General features: G+C 41.6%; 2 protein-coding genes across 3 annotated transcripts in view; one reads left to right on the top strand and one right to left on the bottom strand.

Annotated features, from left to right (window-relative positions):
- The window catches only part of TNFRSF13C (TNF receptor superfamily member 13C), a 328,540-nt gene that overhangs the window by 177,518 nt on the left and 131,393 nt on the right, over positions 1-19,629 (top strand). The window lies entirely within an intron of this gene.
- Positions 1-19,629, bottom strand: part of MEI1 (meiotic double-stranded break formation protein 1) — a 97,817-nt gene that overhangs the window by 51,515 nt on the left and 26,673 nt on the right. For both annotated transcript variants that reach the window (XM_060189045.1, XM_060189046.1), the window contains exons 12-15: positions 13,366-13,480; positions 10,944-11,035; positions 9,994-10,135; positions 1,184-1,295 (exon numbers count right to left, since the gene is read on the bottom strand). In XM_060189045.1, coding sequence (XP_060045028.1) covers positions 1,184-1,295; positions 9,994-10,135; positions 10,944-11,035; positions 13,366-13,480 — 461 coding nt within the window. The remainder of the gene's footprint in view (positions 1-1,183; positions 1,296-9,993; positions 10,136-10,943; positions 11,036-13,365; positions 13,481-19,629) is intronic.

Raw genomic sequence — 19,629 nt, 5'->3', positions numbered from 1 at the left:
CCTAGAACCACACAGGAACACCATATACAACAGGTGCTGTGGTATTGCTCCTTCTTTATGTCTTAATTTAAAGGGGGAGCAGGCAGTAGCACACCTGGTGGTTAAGTACACACAGTACAAAGCAAAAGGACCCACGCAAGGATCCAGGTTCGAGCCTTCAGCTCCCCACCTATAGGTGGGACACTTTACAAGTGGCAAAGCAGGTCTGCAGGTGTCTCTCTTTCTCTCTCCCTCTCTACCTCCCCTTCCTCTCTCAGTTTCTTTCTGTTCTACCCAATAAAATGGAAATTTAAAAAGGGGGGCTCATTAGGAATAGTGGAATCCTTCAGTGGTGAAACTGCCAGCACACCAAAAACTCTGCTCCATCACATCATCAGGGTTACAATCTAATAGTAACCTTAGAGCACTTATTTAACTCCTCTGAGACTCACTTTAACTATCTATACTTCACAGGTAATTGTGAGTGGGGTAATACAGAACATCTAACAAGTGCTTATCTCAGAGTAGGTACTGAGAGATCAGAGTAACTACCCGCTTTATTCTTTTCTGAATTATCTACTATTATAACCTGGAGCTTTTTATTTATTTTATCCTCTCTCTCTCTTTTTTTTTGCCTCCAGGGTCATCGCTGGGCTTGCTGCCTGCACTACAAATCCACTGCTCCTGGCAGCCATTTTTTCCCTTTTGTTGCCCTTGTTGTTTATCATTGTTGTTATTGCTGTTGTTGTTGGATAGGACAGAGAGAAATCAAGAGAGGAGGGAAAGACAAAGAGGGGGACATATAGACAGGCTCCTGCAGACCTGCTTCACCGCCTGTGAAGCAACCCCCTCACAGTTGGGGAGCCGGGGGCTTGAACCGGGATCCTTACACTGGTCCTTGTGCTTAGCACCATGTGTGCTTACCCCACCGTACTACCACCCAGCCCCCAACCTGGAGCTTTTAACAAGACCTCAAAGGACAAATCTGCATTCATGGGCCAGCAAGATAGCTGAATTTGCTCTGCCATGCACATGTCATGCACACAATATTCTTTTCCTATTCAATACTAGGCAGAGTATAGATACTGATTCTAAAAAGGCATAAACTTCTCATTCACAGGTCAAGTTCTCACAGAATATTCTGAGCAGTTGCCAAGGTACCTGCCTGCCTTCTGCTCAACTTCCATTTTTGCCTGCTGCCTACCGAGTTTCTTGGAGAACTTTTCCTTCATGTGAGGAACAATGACAAAAAGGCTAAGTAGAATTGAGAAGAAAACTTCCATCAGAGCTGGATTAGTGGCCTGCTCCAAGTGTCTCTGCAAAGAATGAGAAAGGAGAACATAACATACCAGGACTAAGCCTCGGAGAAAAAAGTAATGCCAAAGCTGGCATCAAGTTTAGCAATAGCAAACTAACCCTCTTCAGTCAAAAGAACATGAGGAAAGCTAAGAAAGCTGAAGTCACAAGCCTGTATCTACAGCTTAAATCTAGTACTTAATAAATGGTGCAACTGAGGGAGATGGCTCAGTGGGCAGAGTGCAGGACTCATAAGCTAGAGACTCCAGGGTTCAATCTCTGGCACTGTATATGTTGGGCAGCTCTCTCTGACCTCTCTCTATAAAAATAAACCAATGCTCCTCACCTCACAAGGGAAAGAGAGAGACAGGCTGGGAGTATGGATTGACCTGCTAATGGCCACATTCAGCGGGGAAGCAATTACAGAAGCCAGACCTTCCACTTTCTGCACCCCATAATGACCTTGGGTCCCTACTCCCAAAGGGACAAAGAATAGGAAAACTATCAAGGGAGGGGATGGGATACGGAGCTCTGGTGGTAGGAATTGTGTGGAGTTGTACCCCTCTTATCCTATGATTTTTGTCAGTGTTTCCTTTTTATAAATAAAAATTGAAAAAAAAGAAAAATCAATGCTTTTTAAAATTGTGTAAATAAAAATTGTGCAAAATATTTTACTTCTATAAACCTGTTTCAAAAACAGTAAAATGGAAATAACAACAAGACTTGCGCCCATAAACAAGAAGATGTGTGTGTAATAGTGCACTTCTTTGTCAGGTGTGCGACCCAAGTTTGAGCCTGGCCCCCACCATACTCTAGAAAGTTTAGGGCTGTGGTCTCTTCCATTCTTTCTGCCTCTCTCTTAAAAAGAAAAGAAAAAAGGGATTTGGGCAGTAAGTGCACAAGGCTCGAAGCGCAAGGACCGGCGTAAGGATCCCCTTCGAGCCCCCAGCTCCCCACCTGCAGGGAAGTCGCTTCACAGGTGGTGAAGCAGGTCTGCAGGTGTCTGTCTTTCTTTCCCCTCTTTCTTCCCTTCCTCTCTCCATTTCTCCTTGTCCTATCCAACAACAATGACATCAATAATAACATCAATAATAACTACAACAACAATAAAAAACAACAAGGGCAACAAAGAGGAAAATAAATATTAAAAAAAAAAAAAGAAAAGAAAAGATCTGATATGTAGGAACTATGTGGTGACTCATCCAGCAGATTGTCCAAGGATGCAGGTTTAAAGCCCTGGGCATTGTATATAAACACTATATAAACAGGAAGCTTCACGACCAGTGAAACAGTGCTTCTGTCTCACTCTACCCTCCACTATGGGGTTGGGTAGGTGTCTGCCAAAAGCAGCAGAACTGTGTAAGCACAAAGCCCCACTGAAGTCCTGGAGGACAAAGAAGAATGATAAAAAAGATTTTATGTGTAAATAGTACTTTCTAAACTATAATGCACAATAACACTCATGTTTCTAGTACTATAACTGTAGTATCCATTACTTTGGGAACCTTCCAAGCCAGGGGTGAATGCAAACCCATGTTGCTCATGGACTGAGAGGGGCTTAAGGAGAGATTCTTGGGGCTAAAAGCCCGTACCTACTCAGTAGTGTCTGGTACCAGTTTGACAGTTTGCCAGTTGACACACCACCTCTGGTCTGAGTTTTATCAACAAAAAGACTGCTGACTGGAGGAGAGCATAAACCTCACCAATTTACAACTGTGGGTCTGCACTGCTGTTGTCCCCTAGGGGATGGAACAGCAGCAGGGAAGCCCAGTACTGATATCAGGAGGCATAGAGAACTGGCTGGGTGACTCAGAAGAAAATCTACACTCTTGGTGGTCCGGAAGTGTGGTTATACAGTAGGAGCCTTTTCACATCGTTCTCCTGATAAATTAGAAAAAAGAGTAACTAATTCCCTCAGAAATGAGGATTTATTCAGAAGCACAGGGTCACAGAGCACTGCTTGGCTTGGCTCTGGCTGGAAGTGGAGCAGAGTTGGCCCCAGGACTGGATCCTCAGGTGTGAGAGTCTTTTTGCATAACCACTGTGCTATCTATTCCCCACCCATCCTGTTTTATCTCTTGGTTACAAGTGAGTAATTAAGCTAAAAAAAAAAAACTTATAAGTAATCCTAGTCCTGTATTTTTTTATTCTCAGGTAATCCTCTTTACTATTCCTCCATGTATCTACTCTTAATTCAGATTTCTAGAGTACCTCACGATTATATTCAATAATACATGAAATAATTAAGTTTAGGGTAGCTTGTGAGTTATATTATAAATACTACAACTATTGTACTACTGCCACCATAAGCTAGAACTTGGGAGTGCTCTGGTCAAAACTATAAAAAAAAAATAACTTGAGGGCAGGGCAGTAGCTCAGCAGGTTCGGTGCACAGGGCTCGAAGCACAGGGACCTGTGTAAGAATCCCAATTTGAGCTCCTGGCTCTCCACCTGCAGGGGGTTTGCCTCACAAGCGGTGAAGCAGGTCTGCAGGTGTCTATCTTTCCCCCTCTCTGTCTTCCCCTCTTCTCACTGTCCTATCCAACAACAACAACAGAAATAACAAGAATAAAATAATAACAACAAGAGCAATAAAAATGGAAAAAAACGGCCTCCAGGAGCAGTAGATTCATAGCGCAGGCACCAAGCCCCAGGAATAACCCTGGAATAAAAAAAAAAATGAATGAAAATGCGTAAAAATAAAGAAAGGATCCTGGGGAGCCGGGCGGTGGTGCAGCGGGTTAAGCACACAGAGCAGAAAGCACACAGACCGGCATCAGGATCCTGGTTCAAGCTCCCGGCTCCCCAACTGCAGGGGGTTCGCTTCACAGGCAGTGAAGCAAGTCTGCAGGTGTCTGTCTTTCTCTCCCCCTCTCTGTCTTCCTCTCCTCTCTCAATGTCTCTCTGTTCTATCCAACAACAACAACAGCAACAATAATAACTATAACAACAACAACGATAAACAACAAGGGCAACAAATAGGGGAAAAAATTAAGAAAAAAGAAAAAAGAAAGGACCCAGAGGCTGCAAAAGAAAAACAAAGAGGGGCAGGTGGTGGCGCACCTGGTTGAGTGCACATGTTACAGTGCCCAAGGACCCAGGTTTGAGCCCTGGTCCCCACCTGCAGGGGGAAAGCTTCACAAGTGGTGAAGCAGTGCTGCAGGTGTCTCTCTGTCTCTCTCCCTATCACCCCCTTCCCTCTCAATTTCTGACTATCTCTATCCAACAGATAAAGATTAAACAACAAAAAAAAAACATTAAAAAAAAAAGAAAAACAAAGAATCACATACAGAGGAAAACCTATAAGATTAGCAGCAGATTTCTCCACACAAACTCTAAAGGCCAGAAGAGAATGGCAAAATATAAATCAAGTGCTCAATGAGAAAGGTTTTCAACCAAGACTATTATATCCTGCTAGACTGTCATTCAGACCAGATGGAGGCATAAAAACATTCTCAAACAGCAATAGCTGAAGAAATCCACTATCACCTGCCCTGCAAGAAGTTCTGAAAGGTCTCCTACAAACAATCACATCACTATAAACATGCCATATATCAGAACACTCTAAAAGTTTAGAATAATGGCATTAAAATATCTTAAATCTGCAATATCAATAAATGCCAATGGTCTGAATTCACCCAATAAAAGGCACAGGGTAGGAAGATGGATCAGGAATCACACCTGACTCAACAAGACAAACACAGACTCAAAGTGAAAATGGAAAACTATCATACAAGCTAAAGGACCACAAAGAAGGGGCAGGAACAGTTATTCTCATATCTGACACAACAGACTTTAAAATAAATAAAATTTAAAAATAGATAGGAATGGACATTACTTACTGCTCAGAGGATCAGTCAATTGAGAAGATTTAACAATTATTAACATCTATGCACCCAGTAAGAGGCCATCTAAATACATCAAACATCTACTGAAAGAGCTACAGCAATATATTAATATCAACACAGTAATAGTAGGGGACTTGAACACTCCACTGTCTCAACTTGATAGATCATCCAGGCAATCAATAAAGAAACAAGCTAATTAAATTAGCTAAGAACTATTCTAAGATAAACTAGAACTACTGGACATTTTCAGGGTCATTAACCCCAAGAAATTGGAATACACATTCTATTCAAGTCCACATGGGTCATTCTCAAGTATAGACCATATGTTAGGCCACAAAGACAGTGTCAGCAAATTCAAGAGTATTGAAATCATCACATCTTCTCAAACCACAGTGGAATTAAATTAATACTTAACAACAAACAAAAAATTAGTAAAAGTCCCAAGATGTGGAAACTGACTGCACACCTTAAAGAATTAAAAGAAGAGGAACAAAGGAACCCTAAAACAACCAGAAGGACTGAAATAACTAAAATTAGGGCAGAAATCAAGGACATTGAAAATAAGAGAACCTTACAAAAGATCAATGAAGCTCAGTATTGGCTCTTTGAAATAGTAAATAAAATCAACAAACTCTTAGCTAGACTCACAAAACAAAAAAAGGGAGAGGACTTAAATAAATAGGATTGTAATGAAAGAGGAGCTATCACAACAGACACCACAGAAATTCAACATATCATGTGAGGCTTCTATGGACAACTATATGCCACCAAGATAGAGAACTTGGAAGAAATGGATGATTTCCTAGATACCTACAAACTCCAAAAATTGAACAGAGAGGAACTAGAAAATATGAACAGACCAATCATAGCCAAAGAAATTGAAACAGTTATCAAAAACCTTCCCAAGAATAAAAGTCCTAGACCAGATAGTTTCACAAATGAATTCTACAAAACCTTCAGGGAAGAGTGAATTCCTCTACTTTCAAAACTCTTTGAAAAGACTGAAGACACAGGAATACTCCCTTCCAGCTTCTATGAAGCCAACAACACCTTGATACCAAAAGCAGACAGGGGTGCAACAAAAAAGAAAACTACAGACCAATTATCTCTGATGAACATAGATGCTAAAATACTGAACAAAATTCTAGCCAATCAGATACAGCAGTACATTAAAAAGATTGTTCATCATGACCAAGTGGGGTATATCCCAGAGATGCAAGGTTGGTTTAATATACATCAATCAACATGATCTACCACATCAATAAAAGCAAGACAAAAAAAACCATGTGATTTTATCAGATGCAGAGAAAGCCTGTGACAAAATGTAACATGCCTTTATGACAAAACACTACAAAAAAATTAGAATAGACAGAAAATTCCTCAAGATAGTGAAATCCATATATAACAAACCTATAGCCAACACCATACACAATGGTGAAAAACTGGACGCATTCCCCCTCAGATCAGGTACTAGACAGGGCTGTCCACTATCACCATTATTCTTCAACATAGTGTTGGAAGTTCTTGCCATAGCAAGCAGGCAGGAGCAAGGAATTAAAGGGATACAGACTGGAAGAGAAGTCGTCAAACTCTCACTATTTGTAAATGATATGATAGTATACATTGAAAAACCTAAGGAATCCAGCAGGAAGCTCTTGGAAATTATCAGGCAATACAGTATGATGTTAAGCTAAAAAAATTAACATACAAAAGTCAATGGCATTCCTCTTTGCAAACACTAAGGTAGCAGAAGAAGAAATCCAGAAATCAACTTCTTTTATTATAGCAACAATAAAATATCTAGGAACAAACCTAACAAAAAAGTGAAAGATTCGTATACTGAAAATTATTGAGCCACTATTCAAGGAAATAGAAAAAAGACATAAAGAAGTGGCGAGATATTCCATGTTCATAGATTGGAAGAATTAACATCATTAAAATGAAATATATTACCCAGAGCCATATACAAATTTAATTCAACCCCCCATCAAGATCCCACCCAATTTTTTTAAAGAGAATAGAACAGAAGCTAAAAATGTTCATCTGGAACCAGAAAAGACCCAGAATTGCTAAAACTATCATGAGAAGAAAGAACAGAACTGGAGGCATCACACTCCCAGATCTCAAATCATATTATAGGGCTGTTGTAATCAAAACTGCTTGGTACTGGAACATGAATAGACACAATGACCAGTGGAATAGAACTGAGAGCCCAGAACTAAATCCTCACACCTATGAACATCTAATCTTTGACAAGGGTGCCCAGACTATTAAATGGGAAGAGTCTCTTCAACAAATGGTGTTGGAAAAATTGTGTTAAATCCTTTTTAGCCACCAGGTTCCAGATGCTACCATGATGCCAACTGCACTTCCCTGGGCAACCCCACCAATGTGTCCTGGATTCCTGCTTCCCCCAGAGCTCTGTCCCACTACGGAAAGAGAGAGACAGGCTGGGAGTATGGATCCACCTGCCAATGCCCAAGTTCAGCGGGGAAGCAATTACAGAAGCCAGACCTTCCGCCTTCTGCACCCCATAATGACCCTGGGTCCATGCTCCCAGAGGGTTAAAGAATAGGAAAGCTATCAGGGAAGGGGATGGGCTATGGAGTTTTGGTGGTGGGAATTGTACCTTCTTATCCTATGGTCTTGTCAGTGTTTCCATTTTATAAATAATAATAATAATAAAAAAACATGTAAAAGAATGAAACTGAACTACTCTATTTCACCGAACACAAAAGTCAATTCCAGATGGATCAAGGACTTGGATGTTAGAGCAGAAACTATCAGGTACTTAGAGGAAAATATTGGCAGAACTCTTTTCCGTACAAATTTTAAAGGCATCTTCAATGAAATGAATCCAATTACAAAGACTAAATCAAAAATAAACCAATGGTACTACATCAAATTTAAAAACTTCTGAACAGCAAAAGTTACCACCACCCAAACAGACTCCTTACAGAATGTATTTTATTGTCAACTGTAAGCTATTAATCCCCCAATAAAGAAAAAAAGGGGGGTCGGGCGGTAGCGCAGTGGGTTAAGTGTAGGTGGCGCAAAGCGCAAGGACTGGTGTTAAGGGTCCCGGGTTCGAGCCCACCTGCAGGGGAGGCGCTTCACAGGCGGTGAAGCAGGTCTGCAGGTGTCTCTCTTTCTCCACCTCCCCCCATCTTCCCCTCCTCTCTCCATTTCTCTCTGTCCTATCCTACAAAAACACCAATAACAACAACAATAATAACTACAACAATAAAGCAACAAAAGGAAATAAATATTCAAAAAACAAAAGAAAAAAGAAAAAAAGGGTAGAGACAGGTTGTAGTTCAAGTTCTGCACAGAGTTACTTACATGCCCTTCATCACCTCCTCCCTTCTCAGGATCTCCATTCTCTACTTATTAATAGGCAGGGCCTCAGAGACATGGTTCTAATAGATACTTTCCCTTGAGGTTTGGGGCGGGGGAGTGTTGTTGTTTTTGTCATCATCTAGGCTTCACGGTTATGAATCAACTTTTTCAGACAGAAAGAGACAGAATGAGAGAAGCTCTGGTGCAGCGGGGCAAGTGGGAACCTGGGTCATATGCATGACAAAGTAGGCACTCCCTTTGGTTTTTAAATCAGGTACTTTTTTAAATTAGAAAAGTTTAATATATGTTCAATAAAGATAATGTGCAAAACAGAGAAGAGCAGAAAACAAGGATAACATACATACCAGTCGTGTAATTTAGTTCTAGACCAAGCTCTAATGCTTCATAAATCCAATAGGAAGGCAGAGCAGACTGTCCAAATCTTTGAGCTGCAACCCAGGGCTCCTGGCAGTTACCTGCCTCAAGACCTTGGCTCAGTGGATTTCTCAAGGAGAAGAGGCTCTTCCAGCAGAACCAGGGGTCCCTATCTGAGGCTACATCCTGTTCCCAGTAAGTGTTTGGAGGTGAACTTCTCTCACTAACAGAGGCTCTCCATAGGCTCAGAGGATGCCCAGACCTCAACAGAAGATTATATCGCACAATCATATAGGCAGTCAGTAGCTCTAAACCCTGCTCTTTTCATCATGTTTTCGAGTCAATTTAAGACTAAGTTCTTCTGTACCTGATCTCTAAAGTGACAATCTCTCACTTTACTGACTCCATCTAGGATCCTTAGTGAAGCTTAGATCACAGATACCTACCACCGCTCTTTATTGAGCATGAACAGGGTTTCAAGTATCAGAATCACATGCACTTGACCTATAAATAGGAATATGAAAGCCTCATCTTAAATTGGGAAAAATAAACAGGGAGATAGAATAATGGTTATGTAAAGGGTCTTTCATGCCTGAGTCCCCCAGTTCAGTTCCCAACATCACCATAAGCTAGGGCTGAGTAATGCTCTGGTTTAAAAAAAAAAAAAAGAAGTATTAGCTTGGGAGAGATAGCATAATGGTTATGCAAAACAACTTTCATGCCTGAGAGCCCTGAGTCCCCAGGTTCAACACCACCCTCCCACCCAGTAATAAGCCAGAGTTGAGCAGTGCTCTAGTTAAAAGAAGAAGAAAAAAAAAAGGATTTAAATTGGGGAAATTAAAGCAGCCATCTTACAGTCATTGGAAGGCTAAATTAGGCTATGAATATAAGGTATTTGCCACTTTAGAAATATTATCATTTTGTTACTTCTGCTTTCTACTTTTTACTAAGGTCATTCAGCAGTTTTACAATAAAACATTGTACTTTTATTTTAAAAATTATAAGGAAAGTCATAGGAAAAGTGGCTTTAGAGCACTGCTGAGACCCTCAAATGGTCTAGTTGAGTAGACCCTGCCCCGTGTCTCTCAGTCTCTTATCACTTTTGCTTTTTACTCCTCTCTAAGCTCCATGCTGTCTATAGCTCAAGGTCACTCACCATCACCAGGGGGATACACAAGGAATCACAGGCACTGAGAAGAAATTCTGAAAAGTTCTCCAAGGTGTCTTCCTTCTCAGTGCTGGGAGCTGTAAATGGATTCTCCTGGGCTGAAGGCTCATTCTGGAATTCCATAGCTAGCCTGAGAAATCGAAGAGAGTAACTGCTGTGATCTATGCGACATAGAGTTGGAAGATCCTCCTGGAGGGGGTGTCTGAACTCAGGATTCAGAGAAACTGCCTCCACATGTAAACATGAAAAAAAATCAAGTGATTTAAAAGAGAAGAGGACTTGGCCCCGGTCTACCTCCCAGCTTTGTGCCCCCTTCCTCCTCTCCCATAATGCATGACTCTCCCTCTACTCTGTATACTTCCCTAAACATACCATACTATCTGCTGCTTCATATCTCTTTGCTTTTGTATATGTTGTTCCTTCTTTCTAGAATGTCTTCCCCAGATTTGTGACAACCTCGTGAATTGCACATATATACACAAAGCTGTCTACTGTCCGAGAGTCTGTGAGCTCCTTATGGGCAGGGCCCTTTCTGACTTATCTTTCTACTCCCATAGCCTAGTTCTAGGCCTAGTACACAGTAGATACCACAATACATATTAATGTAAACTGAATCAAGTCGATAAATATTTGGCAAACACCTATGGTGCTAGACTTGAAAGGAGAAACAAAGCTAAATAAGAAATAACCTCACTGCATGAAAACAAAAACTTGACCAGAAGGGTGTCTTTTTAAGTCACTTATTCTAGCTACCTATCCTAAACCTCCTCTGTATACCTTGTCCACACACACAGACCACAACTCTGTCCCAAAGAGAGTCAAAACCCTCTCACTGCTCAGCAAACCATCAGAAATCACATGTTGCTTCTAAAACTTGACTGTCTGAGTCCCTTCCACCCCCAACTCTATACTGCTACAGCAGACCAGAGGCCCCTCACCTGCAGGCATTTCTAAACCCTTCCAGCGTGCTTAGGAGGAAGTTTCCCTTTTGAAGAACAGCCTTGTCTGAATCTCTACAGGAGACATGGCCCTGAGGTAAAAAAAGAGAAAGAGAAGTGATTGGTCAAGTGCTTATTCTTTGCCTTAGCCTGTGCTGAGAGGACTACATATCTCTTTCTCTCACATATCTAACCCTCTAAAAATGGCAGAAAGAAAGAAAAAACTTGGGAGTCGGGCTGTAGCGCAGCGGGTTAAGCACAGGTGGCGCAAAGCACAAGGACCGGCATAAGGATCCCGGTTCGAACCCCGGCTCCCCACCTGCAGGGGAGTCGCTTCACAGGCGGTGAAGCAGGTCTGCAGGTGTCTATCTTTCTCTCCCCCTCTCTGTCTTCCCCTCCTCTCTCCATTTCTCTCTGTCCTATCCAACAACGACAACAACAATAATAACTACAACAATAAAACAACAAGGGCAACAAAAGGGAATAAATAAATAAAATTAATATTTTTTAAAAAAAAAGAAAGAAAGAAAGAAAAAACTAACCACTTGTTTCCCTGTGAACCAAAGAACTGGCTCTTAGTCTATTAAATGCAGAAAGCTGCCAGGCTGTTGGACAATAGCGTGGCTGTAATGCCCATATTAGTTGCTCCAAACACACAAAACCTCCCCCCTTCATGTGCAGGGAGCTCAGTTTCAAAAGCTATACTTTTTAAAAAATTTTATTTTTCAAAAAATTTAAATTTTTTAATATTATTTTATTTATTATTGGATAGAGACAGAGAGAAATTGAGAAGGGAGGGGGAGATACACAAGGTGAGAGACAGACACCTGCAGACCTGGCTCACCACTTGTGAAGCTTCTCCCCTGCAGGTAGGGACTAGGGGCTTGAACCTGGGTCCTTGTGTACTGTAATATATGTGCTTAACTAGGTGCACCACCACCTGGCCCCTGAAGTTAATCTTGAAAGATAAAAAGAAAATCAGTATTCACATTAACAATATCTTCTCTGTGGCGTGGGAGGTGGTGTAGTAGATAAAGCGTTGAACTCTCAAGTATAAGGTCCTGAGTTCAATCCCTGGCATTGCATGTGCCACAGTGATTCTCGGATTCTCTCCCCTCATTCCCATTAATAAATAAAGCTCACCCCCAAAGTAATTTTGGCCCATACTCCCAGAGAGGAAGAAATGTTAGGGGAAAATGATTAGAGAGCTCTGAAACCCAATTCCACTAGGACCCAGAGAGGGAAGTGAAAAAAAAAAAAAAAGGAAAGGCATTGGAAGCAGTAATAGGTATAGATGTGCTTAAAAAGGAAGAGAAGGCAGGACCATAGAAAAAATGAACACTCTCAGGCTGAAGTTGAAAAAAAAAAAAAAAAAAGAAAAACAAGATTAGAAAAGAAAACACAAGTCGAACCTGAAATGGAATTGGCGTATTGCACCAAAGTAAAAGACTCTGGGTGGGTGGATGGGTGGGGAGAATACAGGTCCAAGAAAGATGATGAATGACATAGTGGGGGTTGTATTGTTAAATGGGAATCTGGGGAATGTTATGCATGTACAAACTATTGTATTTACTGTTGAATGTAAAACATTAATTCCCCAATAAAGAAATAAATTATTTTTTAAAAAAATACATCTTTTCTGATAAGGTCTACAAATGACTAAAATTCAACAACTATAACACAAAGCACATTCGTTAAATTCTTAAGGTTCTAATGAATGAAGACTTAAATAATTCTATGTGCATGTTTACATGCCTGCTTGGGTGATATAAAAGACAATGTGTATACTGGGCTGTCAGAAGCCATGATTTGTATAGAGAAAAACGTGCCGTGACTTTTCTGACAACCCAATAGTAAGCCTAAATTCAAACGCCATGGAGCTTTTTGTTTGTTTGTTTTTTATTTATTTTCCCTTTTGTTGTCCTTGTTGTTTTATTGTTGTTGTTGTTGTTGGATAAGACAGAGAGAAATGTAGAGAAGAAGGGAAGACAGAAAGGGGGAGAGAAAGATAGACACCTGCAGACCTGCTTCACCACTTGTGAAGCGACTCCCCTGCAGATGAGGAGCCAGGGGCTCGAACCAGGATCCTTACACTGGTCCTTGTGCTTTGCGCCATGTGCACTTAACCTGCTGCGCTACCACCTGACTCCCACCATGGAGCTTTCTATCTAAGTTCAGGAACTTGCTAGTTCGGAGCCTTAGAGCCAGATTACTTAAACCCTGTGGCTTCAGTTTCCTCGCCTATAGATATGAGGATAGCAATCCTTAAGTTCGCAGCTCTGCAGTTATTAATAATCTATCTGTGTGAATGTGCATGAGAAAAAGATTCCAATCGGCACTGAAGGTAAGACAAAGTATTAATTGTTTTCTAAAGACACATTTTAGGGTGTTTTCCAGAAGCAGCAGCCTATAATGCACTGACCAGAGGCCTCATGTTCCGTGGAGTCTGGAAAAAGTCTGTACATCGGTTCAGCATGGCTTCAAGCAAGGCCCGCAGCTCCCTGTACTGCACTGGTGGTGCACACTGGTGGTCTTTCCTGCATGCAGAGAGATGGGGACAGATTTAGAGCAAAGCAAGGGCACCCCAAGATTCGCTCAGGATCTTGGGAGGTGAGGGGACAGTGTGGCAGATTGAATTGGGGGGGTCTAATCTGATAAAAATCCTTGCTCCATCATTTAATAAACTCCATGACTCTGTGCACATTCCTCATCCTCTCTATTCCTCAGTTTCCCCATCTAGTAAACAATGGTTAATAGTATTCTCCTCAAAGAACTACTCTGAGAATCAAATTGGATAATGTACGCAAGCATTTAGCATGAAGCTTAATAAACAGACAGTAAATTCTCCTTTTAAAAAATATTTATTTATTCCCTTTTGTTGCCCTGTTGTTTCATTGTTGTAGTTATTATTGTTGCCATCATTGTTAAATAGGACAGAGAAAAATGGATAGAGAGAGGGGAGAGAAAGATAGGACACCTGCAGACCTGCTTCACCACCTGTGAAGCGACTCCCCTGCAGGTGGGGAGCCGGGGGCTCAAACTGGGATCCTTTCCCTGGTCCTTGCGCTTTGTGCCATGTGCACTTAATCCGCTGCGCTACCGCCCAACTCCCAACAGTAAATTCTTACAGTGAGAGCTATGACTGTCATTATTAGTAAGGATACAGAGAGTTTCCTCACTGAAAAGGGCCTCCTGGTAAAAAAAAAATATATATATATATATATATATATATACTACTCAGAACTAAAAGTACCATAAACACATACACATACACACACACACACACACACACACACACACTCACACAAAGGAAGGGGGGCAGAAACTTTCATGTTTGAGGCTCAGAAGTTCCAAGTTCAATTCCCCACTTCACCATAAACCAAAGTTGAGCACTGCTCTGGTAAATAAAGTAAAAGATGGGGGTCGGGCAGTAGTGCAGTGGGTTAAGCACACATGGTGCAAAACGCAAGGACCAGGTTAAGAATCCTAGTTTGAGCTCCCCACCTGCAGGGGAGTCGCTCCACAGGAGCTGAAGCAAGTCTGCAGGTGTCTATCTTTCTCTCCCCCTCTGTCTTCCCCTCCTCTCTCGGTTTCTCTCTGTCCTATCCAACAATGAACGACATCAACATCAACAACAATAATAACCACAACAAGGCTAAAAACAACAAGGACAACAAAAGGGGGGAAAAATGGCTTCCAGGGTAGTGGATTCATGGTGCAGGCACTGAGCCCCAGCAATGGAGGCAAAAGAAAAAAAAAAAAGTAAAAGATGTTAAATTAATGAAGGACTATGTGATAGATCTGACAGGGCATGTTAGCTGTACTGGCTTTCTTGGGATGCTAAAATAAATGAGCACAATCAAGGTAGCTTAAAACAACGTAAATTTATTCTCACAGTACTGGGAGTGCAAAGTATGAATTAAGATGTTGGCTCTCTTTAAATGCTGTAGTGAAACCCTGGTTTGCCTCTTTAGTTTCTGGTGGTTGCCAGGAATCCTTGCAAAATGAAAAATCCAAAAGCAAAAGAATGAAGGGGGAGAAAAGAAAACCACTGTAAGTGATGGGCTCTCACTTCTGCATTCCAGCACCCCAAGCGGGAACGTGGGCAGATTCTGTCTACAGGCAATCTGCATCTTGGCAGACTCTCTAGCCAATCTGCACACTCTGTAACCAATCAGCCTGCACCCTTTCTATCCTGTCTGTAGCCAATTAGCTTGTGCTGCGCCCAGTTTGGAAAGGATAAGAAGCTGGTAACCTAGGCAGAAGGTTGTTCAGGCCTGGTAGGCATCAGCCTGAAACCCATCAATGAGAAATAAACGTTAACTACCTGCCCTCTACATGGCCTTAGTCTCATTCTTTTTAATTTATTTCCCCTTTTGTTGCCCTTGTTTTTTATTGTTGTTATAGTTATTATTGTTGTTGTTGTTATTGATGCCATTATTATTAGATAAGACAGAGAGAAAATAGAGAGAGGAGGGGAAGACAGAGGGGGGAGGAGAAAGACACCTGTAGACCTGCTTCACTGCCTGTGAAGTGACTCCCCTGCAGGTGGGAAGCCGGGGGCTCAAACCGGGATCCTTATGCCAGTCCTTGTGCTTTGCGCCATATGCGCTTAACCCACTGTGTTACTGCCCGACTCCCTGCCTTGGTCTTATTCTTTGGCTACATTTGAGCTGTAACAGTGGAGTGCTGAAACCCAGATTTTTCTGTAACACTTGTCACTCCTTGGCTTACAGGTGTCTCATTCTGGTTTCTGCCCATCTACATATAGCCATCTTCCCTCTGGTTACGTCTGTGTCACTGTTACAATCAAATGCCACATCCCCCCCCTTTAAAAAAAAAAGATTTGTCTTATTGCATATGAGAGAAAGAGGATTTCACATAAGACAAAAACAGAGAGGAGAGAGAAAGACAAAGACAAGTCAGGACACCATGGATCAAACCAGGAACCTCAGGGTGCAAGTTGAACTTTTTCCCTGGTTGTCTCCTACCCTTATACATGCACTAGTCATTGGATTTAAAGCTCATTCTATAGGACTTTACCTAACTCAATTATTTCTATAAATGTCCCATTTCCAAATAAAGTCAAATTCATAAGTTCTGGGTGACATGAATTTTAGAGAACTGTGATTCAGGGGGCCAAGTGGTGGTGTACCCGGTTAAGTACACAGGGTACTAAGCACAAACCCGCATAAGGATCCCGTTTCAAGTCCCTCCTCCCCACCTGCGGAGGGCCACTTTACAAGCTCTATATCCCTCCCTTCCCTCTCAATTTCTCTGTCCTATCAAATAAATTGTAAAAAATGGCTGGCAGAAGCAATGGATTTTTTTAGTACCAGTACCAAGCCCCAGTGATAACTCTAGAGGCAAAATAAAATAGAGAAGTGTGATTCAGATCAGTGTGGTAGCTAGGTTAACCCTCATCTTTGGACCTTTTCTGAACACTATCAGTAATCTGTTGGGTCTTCTGACAGACACATAAATTGTAAATTATTGATTATAAATAGCTAAGGCTTGATGTCATCATTCTTAATCCATCTCTGGGAAGCTCTGTACACCAAACTCCATCACCTACAGACTTTTTCTAGCAGCTCTCATTCCTTCCAGTTGTGCTTCCCACAGATGTTATAAATCATTGCCTCACAGGGACCATCTGAGAACACATTCTGAAAAGTTGAACTTAAAAGTGAAGGGCCTAGAAGCATCCAATAGCACAGCTATATACAAGATACTGGATACTGTACAGCAAACCATAACAAAAGGACTTTTCAAAGTTAACCCAATTAACAAATAATGTGATGATAACATTAACTATCGATTGTCTTTTTGAACCCTAAGACAGCAGGAACCTCACATCTCCACCATAGAGCCCCTACTTCCCCCAGTCCTGGAACCCTTGGATAGGGCCCACTTTCCCGTATGCATCTCCCAATCCAAACCAAATAATATTGCATCCGCCAATCACAACCTAACCAACGCAACAATTGCCACCTCAACATGCTTCACCTCAGACTGTGTCCAGAGACTTCACGTGTGGAATGACAACCCTTCAGCTTCATTACTCGGGTGAGACCTTTCCTTTTATAGTACACTCTAATTTCATCTCAGGTAGTTCACTTTCTAACAAAGTCCCATAACCTAGATATACACCAGTTTCTGTGAGAGCTTATGTGCACACGTATCCATAAACTACTGCAAAATATATACCTGAAAGCAGTAGTACACTAGAGTTTGCAGTGAGTACCTCCCTAACACTTCCTCTCCACTATTCCAAGCTTGGGATCCATGATTGCTCAACAAATTGTTTGGCTTCGTATGTTAACTCTCTTTTCAATCACCAGGTTCCAGATGCCACCAGGATGCTGGCCAGGCTTCCCTGGATTGAAGACCCCACCAATGTGTCCTGGAGCTCTGCTTCCCCAGAGACCCACCTTACTAGGGAAAGAGAGAGGCAGACTGGGAGTATGGACCGACCAGTCAACGCCCATGTTCAGCGGGGAAGCAATTACAGAAGCCAGACCTTTTACCTTCTGCAACCCTCAACGACCCTGGGTCCATGCTCCCAGAGGGCTAGAGAATGGGAAAGCTATCATGGGAGGGGGTGGGCTATGGAGATTGGGTGGTGGGAATTGTGTGGAGTTGTACCCCTCCTACCTTATGTTTTTGTTCATTAATCCTTTCTTAAATAAAAAATTTAAAAAAAAAAAGAAAATTAAACAAAACAAACAAACAAAAAAAGTGAAGGGCCAGGCAGTGTTGCATTTAATTGAGCGTATCTCTTACTATACTCAAAGACTCAGTTTCAGCATATTGCACCATAGTAAAAGACTCTGGGGTGGGTGGGGAGTGTAATCCAAAAAGGATGACAGAGGACCTAGTGGGGGTTGTATTGTTATATGGAAAGCTCGGAAATGTTATGCATGTACAAACTATTGTATTTACTGTCAAATATAATAATTCCCCAATAAAGAAATTTTAAAAAAAGACTGTTTCAAGCCTCTGGTTCTCACTTACAGGGCAGGAAGTTTCACAAGTGGTAAAGCAGTGTTGCAGGATTCTCCTCTCTCTCTCCCTATTCTCCCTTTCCCTTTGATTTCTCTCTGTCTCTATCCAACAAGTAATTTTTTTTAAGTGAAATTATCTAAGGATTAACAACCCTACCCCCTACCATCACTTTCCACAATCCTAACCCAACCAATTTGCTAGTTCCTTCGATTATCACTCCACTGAATGCAAACTGCTGACCAGGTTGTGCCCTCAGGAATCCCTATACATGTTTCTGCTAACCCCGACCCTTTCATACATCTAAATCTTTCATCGCTCAGAGCAAAGTTCAAATACCACTTCCTATGACCCAGAAAGTGACACAGTGGGTAAGTGTTGGACTCTCAAGCATAATGTCCTCAGTTCAATCCCTGGCATTGCATGTGCCAAAGGGATACTCTGGTTTGCCTCTAAACAACATTTTAAAAAGAATATGACCTCCTGTCTAAAAGGTGCTACTGGTCCCCTACATTGCTGATCTGCTTTTAGACTTCCAGCTCTGCATGGCTACCTCTGATTGGTACTACTCTTATTTTATGACTCTGCTATGTTGTTGGTCTACTCAGTTCAGTCTTATTGGGATTGTCCCAGATTTAGAGATTCAAATCCAGGAAAGACAAGGGGGGGGGGGGGGAAGGCAATTTAAGTCATTGTAATGCAAATGCTGTTTTTGTTTCAATTTTTAGAACCAGTCTAGAATTAAATCACAGGCTTAGAGATGGTTACAGATAGACTATAAATATAATGCAATTATCTTTACAATGTAAAATTTAGAGGTGCAGCTACCTGACATTAACAAGGGAAGATAGTGAAGAGAGGGGTAAAAAGATCTGTGGTGCTAATATACTGAGCTCATCGAGTAGAGTCAAAAGGTAATGCTTTAAGCTGAGGGGGAAAAATTGCAAGTTTTAACTACATTAGTTTAAAGGCTTAAAGACAGATAAGCGCGCACACACACACACACACACACACACACACACACACACAACACTTTTTTTTTTTCAAATGCCTGCTAAGTTCTTGTACCTGTGAACTTAGATTGGTCCCAGTAAATCTATTTGCTTTTCATCTTCAGACAGAGAGATGGGGAGGGAGTGAAAGAAACAGAGAGACAACACCTTTCTACTGTCAGAGCTTCCCTTGTGCATGCAGAGTGCTGAAGATTCAAGCCTGGGTAAAGTGGGCCCTCTTCCTAGTGAGCTACCTACTAACCCCAACAAAAAATATTCATGATAAAAAATGCTAAGAGAGAGACAGGCTGCGAGTATGGATCGACCTGTCAACGCCCAGGTTCAGCGAGGAAGCAATTACAGAAGCCAGACTTTCTACCTTCTGCATCCCACAGTGACCTGGGTCCATGCTCCCAGAGGGTTAAAGAATAGGAAAGCTATCAGGGGAGGGAATGGGATACGGAGTTCTGGTGGCGGGAACTGTGTGGAATTGTACCCCTCTGATCCTATGGTCTTGTCAGTATTTCCATTTTATAAATAAAAACTTAATAAAATAAAATAAAATAAAATCACTGCCCCAAAAAATGCTAAGGGAGGGGGAAATAACACAATGGTTATGCAAAAAGACTTTCATGCCTGAGGCTCCAAGGTCCCAGGTTCAATCCTCTGTACCACTATAAGCCACAGCTGAG

This window comes from Erinaceus europaeus, chromosome 4, assembly GCF_950295315.1.
Source record: "Erinaceus europaeus chromosome 4, mEriEur2.1, whole genome shotgun sequence".
In the NCBI taxonomy this organism is placed as follows: domain Eukaryota; kingdom Metazoa; phylum Chordata; class Mammalia; order Eulipotyphla; family Erinaceidae; genus Erinaceus; species Erinaceus europaeus.
This window is presented reverse-complemented; position numbering and strand designations above follow the sequence as displayed.